Here is a 20,820-nt window from a genome sequence, read left to right on the forward strand (position 1 = left end):
AGGTAAAGGTTTCCCTTGACGTAAAGTCCAGTCGTGTCCGACTCTAGGGGGCGGTGCTCATCTCCGTTTCTAAGCCTTGGAGCCGGCGTTGTCCCTAAGGTCCCGTCCGTGGTCATGTGGCCGGCATGACTCACGGAACGCCGTTACCTTCCCGCCGAAGCGGTACCAATTAATCTACTCACATTTGCATGTTTTCGAACTTCTTAGAGGGGAATAAAATTTAAGATTTGATACCCACAAACCAATTGCCATGTAAGCTATTGGGACTGAAATCAGATAAGAAAAGACCATACTGAGAATCCTTGTTTTTAAAGGGGGCCCCTGCAAAATTTATGTATAATGATACTTTGGAGCTGTAGATTCATCCCACATTTCCTTGTTCTCGACTTACTTGTATCAGGTGGGCTATTTCCAAGGAATTCAGGAGCAGGATCATTACAATTCTCTGCTAAATCAATTGCCATCTGTATGTCCTCAGTCCACTTGTCCATTTCAATGCGGCTACTAGGAAAATAATGGAAGTATATTTATTATTTATTTACAGGATTTATATGGCTGCCTATCTCATATAATGATTCTAGAGGGCTCACAAAAATACATAAAAACAAAGATAAAAACAGAAGTACCATTCCTCCCCAGGTGCCAGTCGAAACAGCCTCCCAGCTCAACCCCCACCCTAGCCCAATGCTTGGGGGAAGAGCCAGGTCTTCACAGCCCTCCAGAAGGCTAAAAGGGTAGTTCTTGTTTATTTCATTGCAAACTGTAGTGAGCTTCACAAGTTGGGCAAAATTAAGCCAAATCTTGCTTTCAGACTATTTTGGGGGGCCACACCTATCTAACCAGGCCAGAAAAACATTACAAGAAAGTATACTATCACCTCCTGCACCACAATCTTACTTTACTATATATTAGCTCCTGCTTGTTCATTGCAAAGGGGAATTACAAATGCATTCAGAATTACTACTGTAACCAGCTATCTAAAACAATCCAAAGCGTTTCTTCTGTAGCACACATGCATCACGGTCTCAAATCCCTACACAGGTGTCCTACACGCAAATGGTTCCAGGTAATTACCTTGCTGCAACGACAATGGATTGGTGTTGACCTCTCAGGGTAAAGCAATGTGGAACCCCCCATTCTTCTTCACTCTCTTCTATCTGAGAAAATGAAAATATAGACATCCTCACACAACTGGAAAAGAAATTTTCAAGCACATGTAGACAATAATTTACAAAAATTCAAGCTAAAGCAGCCAGATCGATCTTCACTAGGAATGCAACAATTGAATTTTTTTCCCCCCAGATAACCCTACTGCAATACTATGGAAATTCTGGAAAGAAACAGTGACAGCTGTTTAAAGCTATGCTGCTCCAAGGTTACTAGCCATTCCTGGTAATATGCAGTGTTAGCAGATGGGATAAAATGCAAAACTATTTAGGACTGGCAAAACTCATAGCTGCAGACAATACTCTAGTTAAATCTCGAACATGTCCATATGCACTAAAAGCCACAATTAAAAATAAAGCAATCAAAGGGAGAATATGGGCATCCAGGGCTGCAGCTGGGGGGGGGGGGCAAGTGGGGCATGTGCCCTGGATGCCATGCTCGGGGGGGTGCCAAAATGAGCACTTGGGGGACACCAAAATGAGTGCTGGGGTGGGCCCCAAAATGGGCATGGAATCCATGTTTGCCCTGGGTGACACAGACCCTAGCTGCGGGCCTGTGGGCATCAGAATCATATACACTACCCACTTGGCATAACACAGGCCAACTTCGGGGTTGAAATACAGGCAGCTGCTTTATTTTCAGTGGTAGATATCAAATTAAGGGCAGGTTTTCTGAATATTTTTAAATGGTGCATTGCTCAAGAATGCTGTAGCTCGGCATAGAAGAATCTGTGGGTCATGCATGCCTGCTGCCATTCCTATGTGTGCAATGCCCCAGCAAGTTGATTCTTGTTCTTTCTTTCTCTCTCTCTCTCTCTCAGAGAAAATGCAGCCTCATGTTATCGTTGCCAATGGCAGCAATAGGATGATGATCTCCACCCTTTTACTGTTCTTCTTCATTGTGTGGAAGGGACAAGCCCCACTGCTTTTCCCCTCCAACAAGGGAACTCAAAAATCACCACGCCTTGCAGTAATGTCACAGTGAGTTTCCTCCTACTCTACTGGAAGGGAAACTTGAATCTTCTGGCTTTTTTCTGCTGGCACAGGGGCTTAAAATCACTATGGCAGATTGACAATTTCATTTCCCTTCACATCTCCATTTGTGGGCAAATGTTATGCATCACTCTGTGTATTTATTTCTGTGCATTTTCATCTGAATAAGTTTGTATTTATAGGAGGTGATGTTTGGATGTATGCACTCAAGAACAAGCTTTCACACATGCCCTCATATGCAAGTCTCCAAAGGACTGATCTAGAACCTAATGGATCCTCAGATCTGAATAATTATATCTGAATGATATCACTTTATAAGTATATTTATATATTTATAATTATATCTGAATAATAATCTGAAAAGATTATCAAAAGCTGTTTTATGGAGCAAGATGCCCCACCACCACCAATTCCTGCAGTCTGAAAGGGTGGCTATGAAAAATTGAAAAAAACTTTCAATTTTTTTCTAGATGTATTTATTCATTCAAATTTCTAATTAGTCTAGTTGGAAAATACTAGACATTTACTTTTCTAAACAGCAGATACGAATCACAGCCTTTTACATTTTGAGAGGTTCAGCAGTAAGCAATCCACAGTCTCAGCTCAACACATACTCACCATCATACCATACAGTGGAAGCTGCCCATGAACTTTAAACTGATTTGATGCTGTTAGGCCTCTGCTTGTGTACAGCAAGACATCATTGAACTAAAACATAACAGGCAAGAATACAATTTGTTTCATGAGGCTACAGTCAGGACAGAGGAAACAGGGTCCCCAAATATGTCTAATACTCTGTATGTGACCCCATGTATACTGGATCATCTGTGTTTGCATAAGCATACCATTTCTGTAGCCCTGCTGTCATTTAGATCCAATGAACATGCATGAACTTGGGGCTGTCATCCCAGTATATCTACATTACATTCCTTGATATCCACATCAGCAGAGGAAACAATGGCAAATTATAAATACAAGTCTATCGAAAAACAACCCACACTATCCAAGTGCTCCATTACCAAAGTAACAACCCAACCTCCCACAAGAGGAGTTGTGTAAGAACATTATTCAGATGATACAAATGCACTGCGGCAACGCAGAACACCAAAAAGACCACCTATACAGCATCTTCCAACAAACTGGATACTCACGCAACTTTATCAAAAAGTGCCTGACCGCTCAACCCCCTACAGCACAACCAACACAAGCTTTGAAAAGGATAACACTGCCATACATCAGAAACATCTCAGAAACTACCAAAAGAGTATTACAACCACATGGCATCACCATAGCCCACAAGCCAACTGAAGTCCTCCAAAACATCTTAAGTAGACCAAAACACCCAGTAGCCCAAGAAGAAAAAACAGGAGTCATCTACAACATACAGTGCAAGGACTGTAACAGCCACTATGTAGGACAGACAGGCAGAAGACTGCAGAATGCATCCACGAACACCAACCAGCAGTCAGAAGACACAATGAGAATTCCTTCATCTCACAGCTCATGGACAGACTCAACCATACTTACAACTGGGAAACTGTGAGCCTCCTAGACCAAGCCAAATCCAGAAATGCTAGGGAATTCCTGGAAGCTTGGCTTTCAGACAAATCAGCCATCAATAGATACATAGAGATAAACCACATTTATATACCATTCAAAAGAGATAATAAAAAGCTGAGATGGAAACAAGAAGACCAGAACATGTTCTCTCCAGCAGCCAACACCCAGATAAGCAGGGATTAACACCAGGCAAACAATCAAGCAGAAAACAATACCTTGATCAAGGAACTACCAAGGAGACAAACAATCAGGCAGAAAACAATATCCTAATCAAGGAACTACCAAGGAGAAAACCACATCCCCACCAACACTGGTAGGGCAAGCTACTGTAAACAAACAGGGAGCAAACCCCACACTCACTAACACTGCTGATGTTACCTAGTTGGGTAATGAAATTTCTGCAAGCAAACAATCAAGCTCAGAGAGCACCAAGGACCCCACAGTTCAACCCTGAGCTATATATATTTTTTCCTCTATTAAAACCAAGCACACACAAACACTTATCTTCACCACTGTTCATTAGAGATGTACGAACTTTTCCCCAAAGAAATGTAATATATGCTGGTATTTTAGAAGCTAGCTTTGTTTTCTTGAAACAGAATATGCAGGCCCTCTTTTGCATTTGAGATTCAAGTTGAATGACAAAGAATGGACACATTACCTTACATTGCAAGCTTTTAATGGGGGGTCAGGATTTAGTGGCCAAATTCAGACAGTTCCTGGTTTGGCTTTTGGGAAGATTCAGACTCATTCTCATGCTTTCTACACTGTATTCCAATTTCTTTCCGATACAGGCAAATACTTTCATCTGATATTCCAACTAGCTGACTTCTAATCAGAAGTCATGATAGACCTATTAAGGCATTTTCTTCGCTGTGTGATAGCACTTTGTGCTTTATAAGCCAGCTTTGTCCTGTAGGCAAGCTAATAAAAAAATTCTGTGATCTAATAATTGTCTAGAGTAAATTGCCAAAATAAGGTTTATCATAGGGCTGCGTGTAGTGTATTGCAGACTTACATATCCTATAACAAAACACTTTCAAGATAGTGGTCCAAGTCAAAGTTTCTCTATTAAGTTAATCCTAGATGCATCATTTTCTGATTTTCCAATATATTTCAGAATTCTCGGGAAGAGCAGAAAAATGCAGAATGTGTAAATGTAGAATTTGATTTCTTAAGAATCACACTACGTTTATTCCATATGTTTGTTTATTTGACATTGGGCTGAGCTTCCTTCCATCATGGAGAACAGAAAGCAGGAGGTTTCTTCCTAGATTATTCCACAATTTGCATCTCACTGCTTCTGTGAATTTCCTCCCCTTTCCTTGTCACTTGGTGTTTGTGGTACAACTGTATATAATTGCACACATTCTAAGCAGTTCCTGCCACTTACCAAGAAGAACATCCGCTGCTGTAAGCCTTTTCCAGACAGCTTGCTGAGACTACCCAACCTAATAAATTCCTGTGGAAGAATAAACACAAAACATCAAAACCTCTGGCTGAAGTCTGGGGGCAATTAGTCAGGCTGGGCAGCATTTGAGTTTCAGTTCCAAAAAAGTGCTTTGGAGCACACAGACTACAGCACCTGTGCCATAGGGATCTCAGGATCCTGCAGCTGCCCCGTGATCATGGAAAAGACACACTCTTTTAAGAGTTTTCAACAAGTACTATGTTCATGCCCCCATATGTTCCAAAGCACATTTTTGGAACTGAATACAGACCCTACCCAGCTCCACTCATCAATGCTATATCACTGACTTAATGATATCGCAACCTGGATCCTTTATTTTTACCTTTATCTATATTCTTTATTATTGTATTTTTATACTGTGTATTTTATGGTTGTTTTTAATCGATTGTTGTAAACCGCCCAGAGTCCCCCGATGAGAGGAGATGGGCGGGGACAAATTAGATAGACAGACAGGTAGATAGATAGATAAATATTATGCCAGTGCCCCATCCTTGCTAGGAAAATGATACCGTCAGCTCAACTGGGTAGACCAAACCAGAAAATGAATTCCATAGGAAGCCTAGAACGATATTTTATGTCAGCCCAATAAGGTAGATCAGACTAAGAAACACATGCCGTATCGGCCAGGACGACTTTTATTGTAACAGCTGTAGTAACAGAATATTGCAAATCTGAATGTGCTTCCCCCTCCCTCATTGTATTTCCATGTGAACTAGGGCGGGGCTTGTCTGAGGTGTTTTCTCATGTTGTTTTCTTGGCTCAGGCTCAAGCCTCTCTTATCTGACCATTGCCTTGGTAGCAGCTCTTCTTCCTGCCCCTCAAGGTCCTTCCTCTGTTCTCTACACTTTACTGAGATTGGCTACGATAACAGAATCTCACAAATCTGATTGTGCTGCAGCTCCCCCTTCTTATACGCCCATGGATCAGGGAGGTGTTTGCCTGAGCAGCTACTGAATATTATCTTGTTTCCCAGGACTGAAAGAATACTTCAGCCCCCTTTGCCTAGGTAGCAGTTCTTGTGTATTTTTGTCAAGGTCACCTCCCTTACTCTCTAGCACTGTGTTTCTCAACCTCAGCAAATTTAAGCTGTGTGGACTTCAACTCTCTTGCTGGCTAGGGAATCCTGGGACTTGAAGTCCACACAGCTTAAAGTAGCTGAGGTTGAGAAACACTGCTCTAGAGATATCCAGTAGCTTAGTTTGGCTTTCCTGTAGCTCTTTCTGATAATGTGAAGTTAATCTGGACAAGAGAGAGTTACTGCCAGCCAATAGGAATGGTGATGAGAAACTGATGTGTCATCTGTTCTGGACATGCTGACCTATTCTCTTTAAGAACAGGTTCAATGGGCAGGTTTTCCCAAATCTAACATGGCTAAAAGTTTAATTCTGTAGTTTGGGACCATGTGCCAGCTTTCTGGAGAAAGCATATCTGCCCACAGCAACACAAGATATAATCTCTTCCAGACCAGAATCCTGCAGCAGCTCATTTTTTCAGCCAGTTTTAGTTTTGAAATACTCCTAGTGTGTGCATTTCAAGATAATATCTTTAAATAGTTACAGTTGGCATTATTTGTTTTCATGTTTCCCAGATAAAGAACACAATGAATTATTTATTTATTTATTTATTTATTTATTTTCTATCCTCCCTTTATTATTTTTATAAATAACTCAAGGCGGTGAACATACCTAATACTCCTCCCTCCTCCTCTTTTCCCCACCCTGTGAGGTGACTTGGGCTGAGAGAGAGGGACTGGCCCAAGGTCACCCAGCCGGCTTTCATGCCTAAGGCGGGACTAGAACTCACTTCAATTATTTTGGGATACATACTAATATTTCCTTTATTCCATCCCCTCACCAAATACAGTGCTGGGTTTCCAGTTTCCTCACCCACTTTACTGTAACCAAATACTTTATTCCAAATACTGTGGGGATACCCACCCTTCCTGGAGTCACCAGATTGTCCATAACTACCAGGTCTTTTTTCAGTTCATGCAGTTTCTGGAAGTTTTCCATTTTTAGCATACTGCTATGGAGCTGGGCCACCATCTCTGAAATTTCCGCCAGAGCAGCTGTGCAAGGGGGAAAAGTAACAAAACAAAGAAATACTGCCATCAAATAGTGCCATTCTATTAGAAATCTTGAAAAACAATAGATAAAACATTCAATGTTTATAATTTTGATAACTTTAAACTACAGTCCATATCCACAAGACTTCCAGTTTTAAGTTGAACCTGCCTCCTTAAAACAGACCTGGATTTCACTTGGAGATGAAGGGTTTCCTCCTCCATATTATTCTGGATGGCTGCTAGTGAATTAGTATAAATTATGTGACACACTGAACTGATTCAGCCCCTAAAACTGTGGTTAAGGAGCCTACTTGAATGCTATGATCAGGGCATCTTTGCCCTTGAGAAGCCAAAGCATGATCTGTCTGTATTCAAGAACAAATTACTACGCATACTGTATTTACCCAGCTTTCTGCATTTCTCAAGATTATTCAAATAATGCACATACACCTGAAAGCAAATCTACTCTTGGTGTAGATTTCTAGAGCTTTCTTCTCTATCCCTTCATTATTTCCTCACACCGCCTGCAATTTGTCTGAGATTGTTAATCTCAAGGTACTCCCTTCCTGCCTCTCTCTTCCAAGCACACTTGCAGCCTGACTCTCTGCCTGTTAGGATGTTCCTAGCTAGGAGCTAGGCTTTGCCCATCCTCCCACCCCATGTATCGCTGCTGTTGCTGTTATTGTTACTATTTAATTAAATTTATAATTTTGCCAAGCTGAGAAGACTCAACACTTACAACTAAAAACTCAATAGAAACAATAAAGCAAATACAGAAAATAAACTATACTGTGGGGAAGCATATTTCAATTCCCTGTAATAAACCTTCTTTCTGTTAAAGATACAAGGTACTAATAGTTGCTAAGGTTACATTCCTGCTCTCCAAGAACACACTCAGGTCACTCCCTCCAAAATTTAAAATTTAAGGTAATTGCTACAGGGAGAGTTCTCTGCATTTACCTCTGGAGTCCCTGAAGTCCACATGATTTGGTGGATAATGTTTGCAGAGCCTTTCCATTATCTGCTTGTAGTGCATAAGCCTGTGCAGGGGCCTGAGAAGGAATATATTCAGGGGAAGGTAACAGACTTTCTGCATCTCAAAATCTCTGCATAAGGCTTCGAGCCTGCGAGAGTTCTTGATCCCATTTTCCAGCTCTAGCAGAATTTCACTATGCTTTCGCAAATGAACCGTTAGTTGCTAGAGGAGAGAGAGAAAGGAGGATAAGTCCACATGGGAAATAATTCTTTATTTAAATTTATTTTCCCATAAATATCTGCTCTGATGCAACTTTTGGTAAAATCAAAACAACACAATCAAAGCCACATTGTAACACAATAAGACAATGAATCAAACACAGAAGAGATGACAGTAACTTTCAAGGTTACTCAGCAGGTATTAGAAGTCTGAGAAACTAAGAAGAGTTTTGTCTACTGCTGAAACAAGATGAGATAAGGCAAGCCTTCACAGGGGGATTGTAGAAGTGGGGGGCTACAACTGAGAAGGAACTGTTTTTGGTTGCCCCTTCACTGTAGCTAAGAACTGGGGCCCCTGGAGGGAAGCCACCAATTGTGGTTGGGATGACTGGCAAACTCCAGTTATAGGATGTGAAAAGAGTGGGACCATATTGCTTTTCTAACAAAGAGTTCCCTGGACATGCACAAGGGCTACCAACTCACCAAAACGATCGAGATGCAGAATCTTTTATGGAACTTCTCCCTAGGCTGGGTTCTCAACATATCATTGAGAACCATCAGCCCCAGACAATGTAATCAATGGTCATGGATCACAATTATTATAATCCAACCATATTAGGAAAGCCACAAATTCTCTACTCTTGCCCTATGAGTCTTCCTTCTTCACGTACTCTTGAAGTCTGAGTGCTTTAAAAGTCTGGTGGCCACCACAAAGAGCAGAATCACTTCTTTCCAGTGTAGTGCTCCATCCCCACAAGCCATAATACAATTTGATTGTGTTTGGCTTAATTTTCTGTGTGAACTTGGCCACTATGTATTTATTCACCTGATCATGATTCAAAGAAACCATGGCTTAATGCAACATGTGAACCCAGCTATTATAGGATAGTTGAACACAGCTAAGAGTAGGAAGGCCTTGGAGTGATGGTGCGTAGGAAAAAAGCACTCTGTGCTTGCATTGGATCATAATCAGGCTGGAACATAGCAGAATTGAAGAGCTGCTTTCATACAGACAGATTTGCTATCTCTTCTGACCAAATGTTCAGAAATGCATTGACTTGTTTTAATTTCAGTGAGCAAATAGTGCAGAAGCTCATGCATCGTTATCATTCTAAGAAAGAGTTAGTGCACAATCACATCTAGTTCATACCTTCATACTTTGAATATTCTTGAGCATAACATCTCCAATTTTTTGGTAATCTCCTTTCAAGTGGGCATTAGAGCGGCCTTCCCTGCCAGAAACAGAATTATCCAAGTCAGTCAAGCCTTATACTATCATGTATGTATGTGTGTGCAGAACAGAGATAGTAAATAATAGAAAATGTTGGACGCAGGAAATCCATGGGAAGTGGAGTCAAAAAAGTCAAGATGGCAGTTGCAACTGTATGTATGAGACCCTGCCCCTCTTCGACATGTGACTAGAAGTAGCAGATACCACAAAAATGGGCTGCCATTTGTGATGCTATGAAGGAAAGAAAAGAGGAGAGTTTGGGAAAAAAACAGAAAATGGAATTCCTCATAGTAGGAGAGTACATATACATATTTCATATGTTTAATGTCTGATTTTAATGTCTGTTCCATAATAACCTGGAATAGTAAAGAACCATGACTGATTTATCCCCCTCTCTCAACTCACACACATAAAATCAAACAAATCAGTTCATTTCCCAAGTCAATGAAAGTTGCTCAGGAAATAAATGTTCCCTCCCTCCATAATAACCTTCCAAACTGTCTTCTGAAGAAGGACTGATGTCCAAAGGAGAAAAGAGAAGGCTCTCTTTCTTCTTCCTTCTACCCACATGCAACTACACATCCAGATGCAAAGAGTGTGACAGTGGAAAGTGTGCTATTCCTTTAGGAGCACATCAAATCCCACTTTAGATGAAAATGTCAGAACAACAGAGGCAAAGGGGGAAAGAAGAGGGGAAATTGCCCTTCCTTCCCCCCACCAATACTCCTGCATACAGATAGGTAACAGAAAGAAAACTTTTAGCCTGGACAAAAAGAACTCTTTGCATATGGATCCAAATAGGAAGAAGATGTGTGTCTATTTTTTCCCTACAGGATTCTTTAAAAGTTAGCACTTTTCTGAGACACCCTGTATAATACTTGCCCTATGCTATAATTACCGACTCATGTACAGTCAGGACCAGCAATATTGGAACAAAGGTAACTGTTTTGGCATTTGGCCTCTGTACACCACCACACTGAAGTTGAAAGGAAACACACCCAGATGTCATTCAAGGGGTTTGACAAAAGTGGGGCACTAACCATTCAGGAAGTACAGCCAGTGGCATAAACACACACCCATCATTGGTGGCTCATAAGTAATGGAACAAGTGGCTGACAAGCAGCTGCATGGCCAGGTGTGGCCTGTTTCCTGGGTACCCCATGACCAGTCAAGCAGATAAAAGGCCTGGAGGTGGTTCTGAGTGGTACATTTGCATTTGGTAGCTGTTCACTGGAACCCTCCACATGAGGTCCAAAGAGGTGTCCATGAGAGTAAAGGAGGCCATCATTAGGCTGAGAAAACAAAATAAACCCATCAGAGAGATAGCAAAAACATTGGGAGTGGCCAAGACAACAGTTTGGAACATCCTGAAAAAGAAAGAATTAACTGGCAAGCTTAGCAACAGCAAAAGGCCTGGAAGACCTCAGAAGACAACTAAAGTGGATGACCGACCACAGAATTCTGCTCATGGGGAAGAGAAACTCTTTCACAACATCTAGCCAGGTCAAGAACGCTCTTGAGGAGTAGGCATGTCATTGTCAACATCTACAGTCAAGAGACAGCTTTATGAATGTAAATACAGAGGCTTCATAACAAGGTGTAAACCACTGGTAACGCTCAAGAACAGAAAGGCCAGATCGGACTTTGCCAGCAAACACCTAAAAAAGCCTGCCCAGTTCTGGAATAAGATTCTTTGGACTGATGAAACCAAGATTAACTTGCACCAGAATGATGGGAAGAGAAAAGTATGGAGAAGGAAAGGAACAGCGCATGATCCAAAGCATACCACATCATCTGTCAAACATGGTGGAGACAGTGTTATGGCATGGGCATGTATGGCTGCCAATGGAATTGGGTCACTGGTATTTCTTGATGACCTGACTGCTGATAAAAGCAGCAGGATGAATTCTGAAGCGTATAGGGCTATACTTTCTGCTCAGATTCAGCCACATGCTGTCAAACTGATAGGACGCCGCTTCATCTTGCAGATGGATAATGACCCAAAACATACAGCAGAAGTTACCCAAGAGTTTCTCAAGGCAAAGAAGTGGGATGTTCTTCAATGGCCAAGTCAGTCACCTGATCTCAACCCAATAGGGCATGCTGTTCACTTACTGAAGACAAGACTGAAGGCAGAAAGACCCACAAACAAGCAGCAGCTGAAGGCAGCTGCAGTAAAGGTAAAAAGTAAAAGTAAAGCAAAGCATCTGGAGAGAGGAAACACAGCATTTGGCCATGTCCATGGGTTCCAGACTTCAGGCAGTCACTAACTGCAAAGGATTTTCATCCAGGTATTAAAGGCGATCCTTATGTTTGTAAGGATGTTGGTTTGTTCCATTACTTATGAGCCACCAATGATGGGTGTGTGTGTATGCCACTGGCTGTACTTCCTGAATGGTTAGCGCCCCACTTTTGTCAAACCCCTTGAACAACAGCCTCAAGTCCTGGCCTCACTCCCATCTGAGTGTATTTCCTTTCAGCTTCAGTGTGGTGGTGTACAGAGGCCAAATGCCAAAACAGTTATCCTTGTTCCAATATTTCTGGTCCTGACTGTAAATGTGCTAGTCCCATGGCTAGACCCAACTTTTTGCTGACAGCAGGTGGCAGCATGAAATTGGTGATGGCTGATCTTGAAAAAGCTAAGTGGGGTTGGACCTAGAGAGAGTTTAGGTGGGCAACCACCAGAAAATCCCAGGGATGCAAGTTAGACTGGGAACTAAAAAAAAAAAAAAATCCTAAAGGAAGGCAACAGCAAGCAATTTCAGCAAGCCAAGAAAACTAGATGAATATTTCACAGGGTCACCAGGAGTTGAACTTGACTTGAGGGATATTTTCCCTAAGAATCCCAAGAACGAGTTTGAACCCTGTGGATTCCAAACATCTGTAACTAAAGCATGTGGAATGTTTCCAAAAGCAGTTCCATGTAAACACACAGACTTCAGAGCATGGATAACATTATTTTGTATCAAAGCCTTTTTAAAAAAGACTTTTCCCACAGGCTGCATTAAGGTCTCTAACGCCTGAAATTCCTGAAGTCATTTTCAGAAGATACTGGCCTTTTCTGAAATAACCATAACAATGTTGCCAAGCAGGTATACTGTAGTTCACATGCAGAAGGCCCTGAGCCTCTATCACAGCATCTCCCAAGTAAGGCAATATCGCAAAAGATCAGTACTCTCCTTACTGCAGAGGAAAACATTCCAAAAACGTAAGTGAGCAAAGAAAACACAACTCATCTTTCTGTGGTGCACGTATTGCCTTTAGGAACTAATACTTACAATAAAAATGAAAGCCAAACTTAGTACAGACAATGCTCTGCTCTTCAATATTAATTGAGAAACTCTTTATTCAAACCTTCCTTGATTTTCCTATCTGTTTTTGTCAATTTCCCAAATAGTTGCTTATTAATTTGTTGCTTTTACTGCTTTCATTATTTTTATATTTTGGTATTTTATTATATGTATTACATCCATAAAAAAATAAATGTGAACCCCTTGTCTTCATGAAAAGCAGTAAATAAATAGACTAATCCAAACAACAACAACAACAATATATTAAATGTAAAGTATATGCTGCCCAACTCCCAGGGACTCTGGGTGGTTTACAAATTGTTAAAAACATTTAAAAACAAGTAATAATACAAGAAACATAAAACAAAGATGGCAGAGAATATAGGAAAATGAAGAAAAGGGACGTAAATCGCCCTCACCAAAGGCCTGGATGAAGAGTCACATCTTCAGGGCTCTTTGAAATACCAGTAGGGTGGTGATTGTTCGAACTTCAGGGGAACCTCATCCCAGAGGTCCTGATTTTCTCACCTCTTTTGGTTAATTTCCAAAAACATTGTCATTCATGGATATTTCCATGATGGTGTATCCAATCAGGGTAAAAACTAGAATGATTCTACACCCCACCCATGACAATAATACCCTCTTCCACTAATACTTTTCCTTACAGTGAGCAGATTTTATCTCAAAATGGGCCTGGGAGATACAGCTGCTTTACCTTCACAATGTAATAAGCTGCTGTCTGAATTTGCATGGCTACAATAGATTTTGAGAATCAGACTTCCAGCCAAGAGCCTTTGATTAGTGGAATTTAACAGAAGTAAAAACTTGATCCAAAACTGTTTTCACTTAATTCAGTGACATTAAATTTTCTCAAATATTTGAAATATATCCTCAACTATTTCAGTTCAAATTTCCCATTAAGAATGCAGCTGTACTGAGAATTAATCACAGTTCCAGCTAAAGACTCCAAGGAGCCAACTTCAGTCTAAAACTGCACACACAAACAAAAAGACACATGCACATACACAAAGGTGATTATTGTCCAAAACAGCATTGTAATTGTGGATCCAAAGAGATGTTTGACAAGTGTAAGTTACTCCTGGATGATTTACTTTTTTGTATAACTGGATGTTCTAAATCTGCATTACTTAAGATAAAGAATAAAAAAAATTGAAGCACTATTTCTTGATGAAGAAATATGTATTTGTATAAAATGTCCTTACTAGTACTTGCAGATCATTTTCCATATGTAAACATACAAAGGGGAAATATTGCATCCATTAAGCTATTTTACCAAAGACGTTTTCAAATTAACTTAAGGAAGTGACGGTGCTTAAACATGCATTAATTAATTAATGTTCATTTTAAGAAGATCAAAGCAGTCAAACATCTCATGTTTAGGGTTTATAATTGTATTCTGAAATGCACTGGCAATGAATATTCGTAAGCCTGGGTGAACAGAGAAAAGCAGACTTTCACTGATAAAATGTCTACCTGGACAACCAAAACATCTGCACAGAAAGACATTAATTTGGGGTGAATGCTTCACTTTAATGAAACCCATGTTACTGGCCTGGGATTGGACTCACTTCCACTTGTAAACATCTGAGGGAGCAAGTCTCCATCTCTTGAGAAACGTCTTGCTCTGGGCAGAGATTTGTTTCTGCCGTGTCCCTTAGGGATTTTCAGGTAGAACACATACTTTTTCAGTCATTCTGACTGCTTCTTAAAGGAAAGCAAAGATTCCCTGAAAGTTGATTGCCCTCATTTATATTTTCTCTTATGACTCTATCATTCTTTTTCCCAGGTATATATTGTATAATGTACAAGACAGAATCTCATGGGTAATACTTAAGGGACAAACTAACATACATACCCTAGTAAAGGTAAAGGTTTCCCTTGACGTAAAGTCCAGTCGTGTCCAACTCTAGGGGGCGGTGCTCATCTCCGTTTCTAAGCCTTAGAGCCGGCGTTGTCTGTAGACATTTTCCGGGTCATGTGGCCAGCATGACGACACGGAACGCCGTTACCTTCCCGCCGAAGCGGTACCTATTGATCTACTCACATTTGCATGTTTTCGAACTGCTAGGTGAGCAGGAGCTGGGACTAGCAACGGGAGCTCACCCCGTCGCGCGGATTCGAACCGCTGACCTTCCGATCGGCAGCTCAGCGGTTTAACCCGCAGCGCCACCGCGTCCCTATACATACCCTAGAATAATAATAATTTACTGTGACTGTCTGATCCTCCTCCTCCTCTAGAGTAGTTCTTCTCACAGCTCTTTGCTTCACTGAAAAACTGTTGATTCAGAAATGTTTCTTTCAACCAGAGCTGAACCTGATCCACCCTTTCCTTTATCTACTACCAACTGATTACAACAGCCGCTCAATGTCTAACCTCCAATTAAATTATGGTTACCTTGGGCTGCTGTTTCATATGTGAGTTTTGTTGACCAAAGGAGTTTTGACTTCGTTTACTAGAACTACTGGGGGTTGATTGTGTTATGTTTTTAAATTCTTATTCTCATATACTGCCCAGAAATTTGCAGGCAATCATTACTTCCAAGGTGAAATTTATCTCCTAAAGAAGCATTTGCTTGCAAATGTGCTCTTACTGTTTATGGATAATGAGGCAGGAAATGGCAATAACCTTTATGGCTTTAACTTACATTGGTAAGTAGAGTAGATAGACTGTAACTATATTCAATTATGCATTCTGGCTGAGGAATGCCTTGATAAGAACCACGGGACATGATGCCTGGGGGGTGGGGGAGTAAGTGGGGAGGCAGAAGACAATACATGTGTGATGACATCATCATGCAAATGCTGCAACTTCTGAATTTGTATTGGACATTGTGATGCAAGTACACCTGAGATGGTTGCATGATTACATCACACAAGTGCTGTCATTTTGACATCATCACAGATTTTTAGGGATGTCACTAGGCTCACTCTCATGGGCCTAGGCATTCCCTCCTCCACCTCTGTCAGTTGCTTGTCCTATACTCTTGCCCTGGCACATACTCTCCTGTTGCTCTTTGCTCTTCTTTCCCAGAAGCCTGCAGGAAAATGTGGTTGTATCAGAAAGCCAAGTGACAGTCCCCCCAGCGGAGAAAAAAAATGTGTAATCCAACTACATTTAGAGGTTTTCTGGGCTGCAGAATCAGTTTCATAGAACGTCAAATGAAGTCTATGGAAATGATTTCTTGTTCAAAAGCTTAAGTAATACAATTGTTTTTATTAACAATCTTCTCTCTGAAGATAGAGCATATTTTGCTTGTCGAAGACCACATTTAAATCCAATCTATGTGACTCCATAATTGAGAAACAAAAGTTGGATTTCCCTAGTACAGTACTGTTGCCAAGGCTTTTTCTTAACTTCTGCCAAAAAATATCCTACTTAAGAGAATAACAAGAAATGGCTTTATACGGAAACAGAAAGGTTGGATAGAGCCGATTTTTAATATATTCTTGGCTAAAAGACTACCAAGTACAGAAGAACAATAAAAACCATCCTACAGAAGCAAGAGAAGACACTACTATAGCTCAATTTCCTTGTTTTCCTTGCAAAATAATCTAAGTCTTGCTATGAGCACATCACTCTTTATACTGACACATAAGGTCTGCCTGTTTTGAAACTAGTAGTAGTTTATTGCATATAACAGTTGGACTCTTTTGAAACCAAGAAAAACTGCTTTACAACTGTAATTCTACTTCCCAAATACTGTCATATAGATCTTTAATGCTAATGGGATTAAACTGGGAGAGTAGCAGAACACAAACATGCTAATTTTTTTGCATATGAACTATCCTTAGAGTGACTCCCCTGAAATCAGTAAGCAGGCTAATTTGCTTTCAACGTTCAGAATAGTCAAACTTTGGGTAAATAAAACTGAACAGTTGGAGGAACATGTGGTAATGCTTACTCAGCTACAAATTGGAATATAATAACTTGTAAGTAAGTAGTGTGAGTGAGCTGCAGGCAAGGCACTGAAGCCTGATTTGCATACATTCGAGATTGCAACTAAATATATTAGCTCAACAAGAAAAAAGATTTAAAAGTAATTCCAGAAAAATAAAAAATATCCCAAATTTTATAAAATATGAGATCATAGAGAGCCAATGTGGTATATAGCTGGTACAGCAGTCCTCATTTAGTAACTGCCTCATTTAGCAACCATTCGCAGTTACAACAGTGATGAAAAAGTAACTTTACAACCAATCCTTGCATTTACAACCTTCACAGATCTGTAAAGCAAAGGAAAGCCAAAGTAAGATCGTAAGCACAGTTGCAGTTTCACTTAGCAACCACTTCTGTTGCTGGCCCCAAGTTGCCAGTCCCTCATGAAAAATATTTAATATTGAAACAAGAGACAATAACTCTGGACTACCTCTTTTTCTATATTTATCCCAAACATTTAGAACGTTACTTATTATTGAATGATCCCTTATAGATTACATTTTCTAACTGTGTCAGTTCAAAGATGTTGAAGCCCTGTTCCTGAGCTGACCCTCTCAGCAGGCTCTTTGGAAAAACTGGAAATATTGCTGAATAATATTATCTTATCTAGTTTATATTTTCTCTTTCAATTGGAATGTTTTATTTTATTGTTTCCTCACATATTCACTGGAAAGCTACCTCACTTGACCAAGTTCAGACCTGTTTTTTAAGAAGCATATTGGGAACTGACAAGACCACGTCAGCCCCCACAGTCAGAGCAGAAACAGGTGTCCACTCCATACATAGCCACTCAACAATCAAAGTTTTTACCTACTGGCAGAGGATCTATTCAATGGACCCTGAGAGGCTATCCAAAATATGTTTCACTGAACAAGTAAGTATGGCTCAGCCTACCTCCTGGGTAAGCCGACTTACCAAAGTTACTTTACAGCATGCGTTTTCCACCCAGTATTTACTCTTAACTGCCTCCCAAGCAAAGTAAGTTTTTAAACAGAGAGTCCTAGATATTAGTGCCCAAACAGACATGGAGTTATTGGCAAAAAAGACAGATCTTTAAATTGGTTAGCTAAGAACAGAACCACTCTCCAAACTGAAAAATACCTGTCAACGAGTTTGGAGCAATTCCTAAGAAGGGCCAATTCTAGAGCAAAATTTGAGTTGTGGAATTCCATGGCCAAACATGGGCACTGCCACAACTTGCCATATCACAAGAGGATGTCTATATGTGGTGCCCCAAGCCATCAAAGATATTGATTATGTTTTGTTTGATTGTCAATTGTTTGCCCCTTTTAGGCTTAGATATTTAAAATTTCTACATGAAAGAACAGCCCACTGGGACCTGAACCACAGATTTTCCTATTTCCTCCTGGGCTCTAACCTATACATTGTTAGCAGAATGTATGTATGGCAGTTCAGTTAAGAATCTGTTATACTGAACAGATTGGGGTATCATGTAAAGGAGATGTATTTAACTGATCGTTGATTCTTTGTATTTAGCACGTATGTATTTTATTATTGTATTTTCTTTTACCTATTTTATTCTGGAAATAGACCTTGTATTTTACCTTTATTTTATTTTCTTTGACATGGTCGCAAGACTAATCAATCAATAAACTATAAACTATTTAAAGCTTTATTTTGATGGTGATGTTGAAGGAGTGGGAAATTAAAGCATGGGCTATGCAGGATGTTCATGGACTGTTACCAGTCCTAGCATCTCAGCTCTCCAGCTATAAAACATATACGCTCTCAGTAAAAAAACCAACAATTATAATACTAGCATGGAGAGGAGGACAACCTGAAACAAATATAGTAAATAAGATTAAATTTGAAGTATTAATGTAAAGATCCCTTGTACAGGAAATAAAGAGAAACAGCAGCCCTGTTCACATGTTTAAAAACTGGAATACCAAATCTTGTTTCCCTTGTGTCACTCAGATAAAGTTGGCTCAGGTTGAACATGCCACTGCCCGCCCAAAGCCAACGTCATGAGCAACTTTAGCTGGGATGGGAGTTAATGGGCATCTAGAATCATATGTTGAGCTTTCCAGATTTTGAATGCATGAATGGAGTCTTTGATGAGAAATAGCATATATTAAAACAAGAAGCACCACAAGTTTTACCTGAGATTATTTGAAAGAAAAATACTGTAACCAACCCTGGGTTTATTGCCTTAAACAAATAATTACAAGGACTATTTTAAATAGTAAAATTCATATCCTTCTTTCTTATTCAACTGTTTTTTATGATGATGGATGCTACACGTCTGACCTAGTCTTGTTTCACTGTCCCTTCTGAGTAAATGATGTTTTTCTGTGGGTACTAGCCTCAAGGAACCCCAGCAGAATGTAAGATTAATGATACGTTGCCTATTCCTTTCTGGCGAAGAATGTTAGTCCAGTGAAATGTATTAATCCAAAATTCATAGCAATTATAGGCCCATTTGGGCTATTTAAATTACAACAAAAGCTAAAAAGGAATTAAAGGTTTGTTTCTCTAATCTACAACCAGAGCCTTATATTTCACTTGAGGAAATCCAATATGTTAAATGTAGCTTGACTTTTTCCCTTTATGAATTCTGTATTCTAATGTAGTATTCTCCAACTGTACAGCCTCCAGAAATGTTGGATGTACTGGCTGGGGATAACAGTGACCTTTATTGCAATGCACATCCTTGCAATGCAAATAAAGCTGGTCTTTGCTTTCAGCATTGCCTTATGTTATTTTTCTCCACTGGGCCCAACAACACATTCTCCCTCCTACTCCCAGGTTTGCATTTAAGCTTGGAGGATTAGAATGCAATTCTGTAGAGACCATATTTTTTTGGCAAGCCAGGACAAGAAAAATAGAAACATCAAATATAGTTGAAAGGGTTTCTCATTCTGAGAAGTCAGTAAGTCTTATTGCTGCTCTTCATTGTGTAAAAGAGGCTTATGAATACTATTAGCCATCCTGGCTTAATTCTACCTTCCTTTTTAAAAAGTGTGTGCATCCATTCCCACTCCTTCAGTTACCCTATTATGCATAGACTTATGTTAACTAGAGATTTTTCTCGAGAGAAGCTATGATCTTTAGAAGCAGTTTTTCATCCTGATCCAGCAATCCCTCTCCAGGTTTCCCACACCCTCTTTAGCAATGAGGGAACCCTGATTCCCTGCTTGCTGGCTATAGATGCTGATCTGTTGATGAAGGGTAAAGCACATGGATTTTGCTAATGACAGAGTGGCTGAAAAGTGCATAGTGGGTAAATCTGTCCATAACCCCATAGGCTTAAAATGTGAATCATGTAATAAATTACAGCATCCTACTATTTTACTTCCTTTGTTTGTTTTTATTTGGAAAGGATGATTAAAACACAGTGAATTAGACCAGATTCTTCAGTCTGCAATCTGCAATCATTAAGATTGCAAGATTATTGTTCTTTCATATACCTAATAGCTTCAGGAATGAAGGTAAATGGCCTCTCCTAGTCCATGGCAGCTCTAGAGATGGAGGAATAAAAGAGTCTTATTGAAGGTAATGGAATTCTAAATGTGCTTAGCTAACTGATTAAAGGTCTCCTTTGATAAATATTTATTACAAATAAAATGTCTCGCTAGACTAGTATTATTTTATTACTGCTGTCTTGCTTTTAATCAATACAATAACAAGCAATCAAAATACGTTTTTAAAGGCTAATTTGAAAACCTGTATCAACTCTTTTGTTTATCAGCAATGCAATCAAATCAAATACTCTTCAGAAAATAATTTGAGAATACAGATTCAACAAAACTACCTCTGAAAGTAATTTAGAAAGGCTACCTACATTGTGCAACCTACTTAACTATCTTAATCATTCTAATTAAAGCTCTTGGCCTTAACTGTGATGACATTTCATTATTCTATTAAAACC

General features: G+C 39.9%; 1 protein-coding gene across 7 annotated transcripts in view; it reads right to left on the reverse strand.

The window, feature by feature from the left end:
• The window catches only part of FARP1 (FERM, ARH/RhoGEF and pleckstrin domain protein 1), a 164,678-nt gene that overhangs the window by 11,195 nt on the left and 132,663 nt on the right, over positions 1–20,820 (reverse strand). For 6 of the 7 annotated variants that reach the window (XR_010068051.1, XM_063304828.1, XM_063304827.1 and 3 more), the window contains exons 17-23: positions 9,600–9,681; positions 8,216–8,453; positions 7,128–7,258; positions 5,113–5,181; positions 2,778–2,867; positions 1,075–1,157; positions 392–504 (exon numbers count right to left, since the gene is read on the reverse strand). Coding sequence is in view for 6 of the 7 variants with exons in the window: in XM_063304828.1 (XP_063160898.1) it covers positions 392–504; positions 1,075–1,157; positions 2,778–2,867; positions 5,113–5,181; positions 7,128–7,258; positions 8,216–8,453; positions 9,600–9,681 (806 nt within the window). In the remaining variant the exon portion in view is untranslated. The remainder of the gene's footprint in view (positions 1–391; positions 505–1,074; positions 1,158–2,777; positions 2,868–5,112; positions 5,182–7,127; positions 7,259–8,215; positions 8,454–9,599; positions 9,682–20,820) is intronic. The other variant, XM_063304825.1, reaches the window with a different exon arrangement.

This window comes from Candoia aspera, chromosome 5 (genome assembly GCF_035149785.1).
Source record: "Candoia aspera isolate rCanAsp1 chromosome 5, rCanAsp1.hap2, whole genome shotgun sequence".
Classification (NCBI taxonomy): Eukaryota; Metazoa; Chordata; class Lepidosauria; order Squamata; family Boidae; genus Candoia; species Candoia aspera.